The sequence below is a fragment of the Piliocolobus tephrosceles genome, chromosome 21 (assembly GCF_002776525.5).
Source record: "Piliocolobus tephrosceles isolate RC106 chromosome 21, ASM277652v3, whole genome shotgun sequence".
Lineage (NCBI taxonomy): Eukaryota > Metazoa > Chordata > Mammalia > Primates > Cercopithecidae > Piliocolobus > Piliocolobus tephrosceles.
Genome location: NC_045454.1, coordinates 34,779,533 through 34,788,030, shown reverse-complemented (window position 1 = coordinate 34,788,030; position 8,498 = coordinate 34,779,533). Strand labels below are relative to the sequence as shown.

Sequence of the window (8,498 nt, the reverse complement as noted above, 5' to 3'; positions counted from 1 at the left end):
GTGAGCTGGGATCTCGCCACTGCACTCCAGCCTGGGCGACAGAGCGAGACTCCGTCTCAAAAAAAAAACAAAAAACAAACAAAACAAACAAACAAACAAAACAACAACAACAACAACAACAAAACAGGGATGGGAGGTGGGGAGCAATTTGGGAGTCTCAGATGGAGACTTGGTCTTAGAACTCAGAAATCCCCACCTTGAGGAACCTACTCACCCTGAGCCTCATCAGCCTCAAAGCGTTTATTGAGCACTGCCTGTACATCCACAGGAGGGTGACGACAGGATTCACACAGTGACCTCCTGTCCCCTTGTTGGGGGTCTCTCCTCTTCTCCCTCTAGGAGCCGAGCGGGCTGAGGAGCGGCATAGGGGACAGGGAGGGGGGGAGCGGCAGAGGTTCCTGGGGCCTCAAGGATCCTTTCCTGTCCGCATTCTTCAGATGGGAAAACTGAGGCCCGGGAGGAGTTAGGATGCCCTGAGTCACCCAGCAGGGACTGAAGGGGGTCTGGGTGGAGGTTGGGACATCTTAGGCTCAGCGCCCAGGGATCACGTACTCCTCTTCATCCATCGGGGCCTGGCCCAGTGTCTGCAGGTTACAGTAGACAGGCTGGGAGGCCAGGTCGATGTCCCTGTAGTTCATGTAAAAGTCATTGTCCTCTGAAGGGTGAGCCCTGGGGGGACACACAGACCAGTGGTAAGTGAGGGAGGGGGAGGACTCAGGGGACAGGCACATGAGCTTTGAGGAAGTTCCAAGTGGGCCAGGTACTCTGCCTGTAATCCAGCACTTTGGGAGGGCGAGGCGGGTAGATCACCAGAGTTCAAGACCAGCCTGGGCAACATGGTGAAACTGCATCTCTACTAAAAATACAAAAATCAGCCAGGCATGGTGGCACATGCCTGTAGTCCTAGCTACTTGGGAGGCTGAGGCAGGAGAATCGCTTGAACCCAGGAGGTAAAGGTTGCAGTGAGCTGAGATCGTGCCATTGCACTCCAGCCTGGGAGACACAGCGAGACTCTGTCTCAGAAGATTAAAAAAAAAAAAAAAAGAAAGCTTCAGAGTGGCTCAATCCACCCCAAATATTTACATATGGGAAAACTGTGGCACGGGGTAGTTCTGATTCCCAGCCAGCCCCACCTCTCTCTGAGGAGTGGGAGGGGAGCGATTTAGGGAAGGTTCTGTGGGTGGAACGCTGTGGTCTGAGGACCCTGAACCCTTTTTCCTTCCTTAAAAATGAGATAGCAGCCAGGCATGGTGACTCACGCCTGTAATCCCAGCACTTTGGGAGGCCAAGGCAGAAGATCTGCCTGAGGTCAGGAGTTTGATCTGCTTGAGGCCAAGGCCACTGGGCCATCCTGGGCAGCATGGTGAGATCCCATCTCTACAAAAAATAAAAAAATTATTCGGGCATGGTGACATGCGCCTGGAGTCCCAGCTACTCGGGAGGCTGAGGTGGGAGGATCGCTGGAGCCTGGGAGGTCGAGACTGCAGTGAGCCGTGACCAGGCCACTGTACTGCAGCCTGGGTGACAGAGGGAGACCCTGTCTCAAAAAAACAAAAATTGAGGTAGCTGTTCATTATTACATTAAAATCTAAATTTTTGTTTCCTCTTGAAAAATCGGAAGCTCTGGCCACATGAGTCACATGCACACAAGTGGCTGCACCCACACTGTCTCCTCCTTTCGATGGGAAATATTTTCCCCACCGAAGCAACTGACTTTGTGGCCCTCATATATAAAAGCAAGTCTCTGAGCCTCAGTTTCTGCATCTATAGAATTGGCCAAGGAGCAGGGAGCTACTTAGGAATATTTGTTAAGGCCAGCAAGTCCCCCAGAGAACTTTCCTGCCTCCTGAACATTGTAATTCCAACCCAGCTCCTCTTGTAAAAAGGGCCACTGGGCCAGGTGCGGTGGCTCACGCCTATAATCCAAGCACTTTGGGAGGCCAAGATGGGCAGATCACCTGAGGTCAGGAGTTCAAGACCAGCCTGGCCAACATGGCAAAACCCCGTCTCTACTAAAATTAGCCGGGCACGGTGGTGGGCGCCTGTAATCCCAGCTACTCAGGAGGCTGAGACAGGATGCAGGAGAATTGCTTGAACCCGGGAGGTGAAGGTTGCAGTGAGCCAAGATCGTGCCATTGCACTCCAGTCTGGGCGACAGAGCGAAAAAGAAAAGAAAAGAAAAAAAAAAGGCAAAAGGGACACTTTGAGTATGTAGCATCTATCAGTCAATTATACTCTAGTATGAATTGCCCGCCAACACCTAAGGGGTTGTGGGGGGATGAACAGGACTGGGACGCAGGGTTTCTGTCCTGCATTTTTTGACTGGCTATGTGATCTTGGACAAGTCATTTCCCTGCCTCCCAGAGCCTCCATGTCTGTAACTGTAAGAAGCAGGGTAGAAATGACACAGTCAATTCTAAACACAGTGTTTCTGGAGGCCAGGTACATAAAGGAGGCTAATCCGGAAGCCTTGGGGATAGGGAGGCCACAGTGAATATCAGAGCACAAGCTGCTTTTGTGAGTCCAATGTCTTCAACACCCTGCCTCAGATCATTTCTGCTTTTGAGCCATGTTTACATCTGCTTTGCATATTTTCTTCTTTCTCACTGACAGTCTTCTGATAGCCTCCTGGCATGGACTCTGCTGCCCAAACAGCTGTGGCCGTGGCCCCTTCCTGCCTGGTCCTCCCTGTTCCCCTCAGGCCTCAGCTTTCAAGTCATCCCTTCTCAAAAACCATTCACAGCAAATTCTCTGTTCTTTCGCCTCTGGGTCTCTGCCCCTGAGGGTCCCGCCCCTTGAAATTCCCTCCACTCCCTTTTCCAACCTAGAAAAGTTTTTCTTTTCTTCTTCTTTTTTTGTTTTTTTTGAGATGGAGTCTCACTCTGTCACCCAGGCTGGAGTATAGTAGTGTGATCTGGGCTCACTGCAACCTCCACCTCCCGGGTTCAAGCGATTCTCCTGCCTCAGCCTCCCAAGCAGCTGGGATTACAGGTGCCCACCACCACGCCCGGCTAATTTTTGTATTTTTAGTAGAGACAGGGTTTCACCATATTGGCCAGGCTGGTCTCGAACTCCTGACCTCGTGATCCTCCCGCCTCGGCCTCCCAAAATGCTGGGGTTACAGGCATGAGCCACCGTGCCCAGCCTAATTTTTGTATTTTTTAGTAGAGACAGGGTTTCACCATGTTGGTCAGGCTGGTCTTGAGGTCCTGACCACTGACCACCTGGGCCTCAAAAAGTGCTGGGATTACAGGCATGAGCCACCGTACCCTACCCCAACCTAGAAAAGTTCAACTCATTTGTCTAGGCCCAGCAAAATCATCTAGAAGCTGGCAGCGGTGGCTCACACCCATAATCCCAGCACTTTAGGAGGTTGAGACATGAGGATCACTTGAGGCCAAGAGTTTGAGACCAGACTGAGAAACATAGCAAGACCCCCATCTCTACGAAAAATACAAAAATTATTTGGGTGTGGTGGCAGGTGCCGGTGGTCCCAGCTACTCTGGAGACTGAGGCAGGAGGATCACTTGAGGCCAGGAGTTTGAGGCTGCACTGATCTGTGATCGCGCCACTGCATTCCAGCCTGGGCAACAGAATGAGACCATTTCAAAAAAAAAAAAAAAAAAGGTCATCTAGTGGTGATGGGACTTTGTAGGGCACCTCCTTAGCATCTCATGTGTGTCATGGGGAAAAGGAGGGCTGTCCCTATTCTATGGAGACAGAAATGGAGGTTCAGAGACAGCCTTGGGTCACATGGGACCTGGGCCTGTGCTGCTGACCGCCACCGCAGAGCCCCAACTCCATTCAAGCAGTTGCCTCCTGTCTCCCCATCCTTGGCCACCAGAAACTGGGTTTACAGGTCATGAGGGGGAAGCTTGTCCCATATATGGGAACTCACTTAATTCTTACCCCCAACTCACTGTGATGGGGACTGTAGTTCTCCCTCGTTTTACTTTATTTTACTGATTTTATTTTTGAGATTGAGTCTCACTCTGTCACCCAGGCTGGAGTACAATGGCACAAACTCGGCTCACTGCAACCTCTGATTCCCAGGTCCAAGCGATTCTCTTGCCTCAGCCTCCTGAGTAGCTGGGACCACAGGCGCCTGCCACCATACCCAGCTAATTTTTGTATTTTTAGTACAGACGAGGTTTCACCGTGTTGGCCGGGCTGGTCTTGAACTCCTGACTTCAAGTGATCTGCCTGCCTTGGCCTCCCAAAGTGCTAGGGTTACAGGTGTGAGCCACCACGTCCAGTCTTCTACCTATTTTATAGGTGAGGAGACTGAGGCTCAGCGAAGTAAAGCTACTCACCTAAGATCCCACAGCCTGCAAGCAGCAGAGCTGGGATTTGAACCCCAGCCATCTGGGTGTGGAACCTTACTATTCACCACTTTGACAGGTGTCTCTATGGGTTACTTACCCTTGTTCAGCCCACTGGTGCTCGGCTGCTGGCTGGCCCACAAACATGTTCTCATAGTCGGGAGTGGAGGGGCGGGGTGGTGTGGCCACTTGGGGCTTGGGGGTGCTCCGGCTGCCATACCGTGGTTGCAAGCCTAAACTGGGCTTGGGCCTATCCTGAGCAGGCCAGGGCTTGTCCAGGTCCCGGCTCCTGGCCACTCGGCATCGCCAGAGTCTCCAGGCCAGCACAGGGCCAGCGATGGCAAGTCCGAGAAGCAGGCACCCGCTGACTGCCACTGCCCCAATGGTTGCAGGGGCCAGGCCGGGGGCGCAGCTGACCTCCAGGAAGGCAGAGAGGTTGTGCTGGAAGCTGGTTGTGTCCCAGCAGAGCAGAGGCTTCTGGCCAGAGCAGTTGTCTCGCCGGACCTCGTGCCAGGACTCCAGGGCACAGCTGCAGTCAGCCCTCAGGTCAAGGTCACAGCGGGCAGCCAGCGCCCCATCCACACGGGATAGCGGGTTGTGTAGCACGTTCAGGACCTCAAGCTTCTGCAGGTGGGCAAAGAAGGTCACTGGAAGCTCTCGCAGGCCATTCCCAGACAGGTCAAGGAGAAGCAAGTTGCTGGCCCGCAGAGACTGGTTGAGGGGCAGGCTCAGGCCACGGCCACTGAAATTCAGGCACGTGGCACTGAACTCCGTGTTCCAGTTCACATCCGTGGAGGGCATGGTGCATGACAGTTCCTGGCTGTCTGACTCCTGCAGCAGCAGCGGCAACAGCAGCGTCCATGCCAAGGTGCCCCCCATTCAAGCAACCTACATAGAGACACCGGAATCCTAGCCCTGACCTCAGCCCTGTGGTCGCCCTTGCCTCCACCACTAGTGTTTATGATTATACCTTAGACCAGTTCAAGCCGCTTCTGAAATGATACAACACAGCCCCAATCTGGTTGCCTCCTTTGGCTGCTGGGCTGCCTCAGTCTCCCCTTCTGGGAAATGGGTAGGTAACCCCGGTGCCTAGCTGGCTTGAAAGGCGAGGAAGAGACCCGGCCCAGTTAACCCCTTCTTCTACGTCCTGAACATTTGGGGCGCCCTCGTTGGCCAGGACGGGACCCTATGCAAATAAGCCGTTGCCTCGGAAACGGCCCCGCCCCTTGATCCCGCTCCTAGTATCTCCCAGAACCGCGAGTCCTGGGAAGTCCTGGGATAGGGTGGAGTGGGGGCTGCTGAGAGGGTCCTCCCAGGTCTGATTTGCAGTCCCTGCACAGGTGCAAGTTCTAGAGCCTCAGTCTTACCTTTTGGGTCCTACTGCCACGCTTTTGCCTCGGTGGTGCTGGAAAAGCGACGGCGCCCAGAGGCTGCGTCCTGGCCCACCTGGACACGGGGGCCGCAACGGCCAGCACCCTCCGCAGCGCTGTTGGGGTCGCCGGCGTTCCTCTGGCTCTGCACCCAGCGACTCAGGGGGAAGAGGAACTGGTATCTGGGTGGAGTGCAGAGGGGAAGAATGAAGACAGAGATCCGCCCCCTTGCAGGGCCTCAAGGTTCTTATGAGAGGTGGATGGAGGGCAAGGGGGAGGGGTGGCCCAGGGTCCCGCTTCCCTCTTGCTAGAACCCAGTGACTTCATGTCCTCTATTAGCACCCTAACCGACAGCCACCTCATCAATTCGCTTCTCGATCTCAGCTCAGTTGGCTCCCAGCTCATGCAGTCATTTATTCATTCAACAAACATCACCCACGCTGGGCCCCCAAGAGGCCTCAGCCCTGACCAGGTCCTCAAGGAGCTATCTTAAGAGAGGACAGAGTTGGACATAGACACTCACAGTCCCATGCAGTCAAGGAAGGTCCAGAGGGAAAGACAGGGTCCTGGAAGGCTTCCTGGAGGAGGAGGCATTACAGATGGGGCTTCAACACATGAGTAGGAGTTCACCAAGATTCCTCAAACCTATAATAGGCTCTCCAAGCTCCTCCAAGCCCCTCCCACTGTGTTCTTGCACAATGGCACCTCTGTGCTGGAGGGGACAGTGAGGAGGGCTCCCAGCAGCTTGAGAAAATGTAGCTGGCTGCGATAGCATGGTTAGGAGTGGAGAGGATAGAAGAAATTGGTGGCAGGGGAAGAGGTCCATGTGGAGCCAAGGCAGGTGTGTGGGCAGAGGGGCACTGGCTCAAGAAGTCCCTCTGGAGTGAGCCTGGTGTCTGGGGTGGGCAACGTGGGGAGGAGGCTGAGGTTCCAGAAGCAGATGGGGGCCTGAGGCAGACTGGAGGGGTAGTAGTGACAAAAGTGATACTGAGGAGGGGTGGCCTGGGAGAAGGTCTCACCTGAACCTGGTGTCAGACGGACCAGGTTCCAACCTATGCCAGCCCCTGACTCACTGTGCCACCTGAACTGTGTGTGCCACCATGTCCACAGCTGTCAAATGCACAGAGGCTTCTCCAGGATCTGGGAGGGTGGGAGTCCACTCCCCCACGTTTTCCCCTCTCCTCAGCCTCTGTCCTTCCCATCGCCAAACTCCGAGAAATGGTCAAAGGCTTTGAACCAAGACATTGAAGAAAACGCTGGAAACTGCTCTTCAACATGTCCAGAGATGCTCATTCTTGCCAGGTGCAGTGGCTCACGCCTGTAATCCCAACACTTTGGGAGGCTGAAGTGAACAGATCGCTTGAGTCCAGGAGTTCGAGACCAGCCTGGCCATCATGGTGAAACAACATCTCTACTTTAAAAAATACAAAAATTAGCCAGGTGTGGTGGTATGTGCCTGTAGACCCACCTACTCGGGAGGCTGAGGCAGGAGAATCGTTTGAACCCAGGAGGCGGAGGCGGAGGCGGAGGCTGCGGTGAGCTGAGATCAGTTCACTCCATTCCAGCCTGGGCAACAGAGTGAGACCTGTCTCAAAAAAAAAAAAAGTTCACGCTTTTTAATAAGAAAACTGCAAATTACAAACTGTTTGTCTTCACCAATCAAATTGGCAAAAATCCAACAGTGCAATGACATTCTGTGCCAGCCAGGCTGTGGGGTACATCCATGGTGTAGCATTGGTGGAGGGCACCCTGGCACAGGCCACCAGAATGATAAACTCATGTGTCTACTGACACAGCAAGTTCACTTCTGGGAATCCCTGCCTGAATATTTGCATGTTTGCAGTGTGAACTGACTAACGAATAAAAAAAACGTGGCTCAGCCCAGGCGTGGTGGCTCACGCCTGTAATCCCAGCACTTTGGGAGGCCAAGGTGGGCAGATCACAAGGTCAGGAGTTCGAGACCAGCCTGGTAGACATGGTGAAACCCCATCTCCACTAAAAATACAAAAATTAGCTGGGCATGGTTGGTGGCACGTGGTTGTAATCCCAGCTACTCGGGAGGCTAAGGCAGGAGAATCGCTTGAACCCAGTAGCCAGAGGTTGCAATGAGCCGAGATCATGCCACAGCACTCCAGCTTGGGCATTAGAGCGAGACTCCATCTCAATAATAATAATAATATTAATAATTAAAAATTAGCTGAGCATGGTCGCTTCAGCCTGTAGTTCCAGCTACTTCAGAGGCTGAGGTGGAGGATCCCTTGAACCCAGAAGGTTGTGACTGCAGTGAGCCGTGATTGTGCCACTCCACTCCAGTCTATGCAGCAGAGCAAGACCCCATCTCTAAAAATTAATTTAAAGTAAATGGCTGGGCCGGGCACGGTGGCTCATGCCTGTAATCCTAGCACTTTGGGAAGCTGAGGCGGGCAGATCACAAGGTCAGGAGATTGAGACCATCCTGGCCAACATTGTGAAACCCTGTCTCTACCAAAAATACAAAAAATTAGCTGGGCGTGATGGCACGTACTTGTAATCCCAGCTCCTCGGGAGGCTGAGGCAGGAGAATCACTTGAACCAGGGAGCTGGAGGTTGCAGTGAGCCGAGATTGTGCCACAGCACTCTAGCCTGGTGACAGAGTGAGACTTCATCAAAAAAAAAAAAAAAAGAGAGAGAAGGCAAAAAGATGCTCCAAGCTCAAAGTCATTCATTGCAGCATTGTTTGTTACATGAAAAAAAAAATGGGCCAGGCACAGTGAGTCATGCCTGTAATCCCAGCATTTTGGGAGGCCAAGGTAGAAGGATTGCTTGA

The 8,498-nt window shown here is 53.2% G+C and overlaps 1 protein-coding gene across 1 annotated transcript; it reads right to left on the bottom strand.

The window, feature by feature from the left end:
• Positions 1-216: 216 nt before the first annotated feature.
• Positions 217-7,103, bottom strand: LRRC25 (leucine rich repeat containing 25). Its single transcript, XM_023229846.2, has 5 exons — positions 6,712-7,103; positions 6,216-6,270; positions 5,690-5,874; positions 4,423-5,210; positions 217-669 (listed from the first exon to the last, which is right to left on the bottom strand). Exons 4-5 carry the CDS (start codon positions 5,199-5,201, stop codon positions 531-533), a joined length of 918 nt encoding a protein of 305 aa, XP_023085614.1. The 5' UTR covers positions 5,202-5,210; positions 5,690-5,874; positions 6,216-6,270; positions 6,712-7,103; the 3' UTR covers positions 217-530.
• Between the last annotated feature and the right edge of the window lie 1,395 nt (positions 7,104-8,498).

Excerpts from the sequence above, each read along its gene's own strand:
- LRRC25 (XM_023229846.2), bottom strand. The coding sequence starts at position 5,201 with ATGGGGGGCACCTTGGCATGGACGCTGCTGTTGCCGCTGCTGCTGCAG. Across the intron at positions 670-4,422 it reads CACCAGTGGGCTGAACAAGG|GGCTCACCCTTCAGAGGACA; the intron begins GTAAGTAACCCA and ends GTGTCCCCCCAG.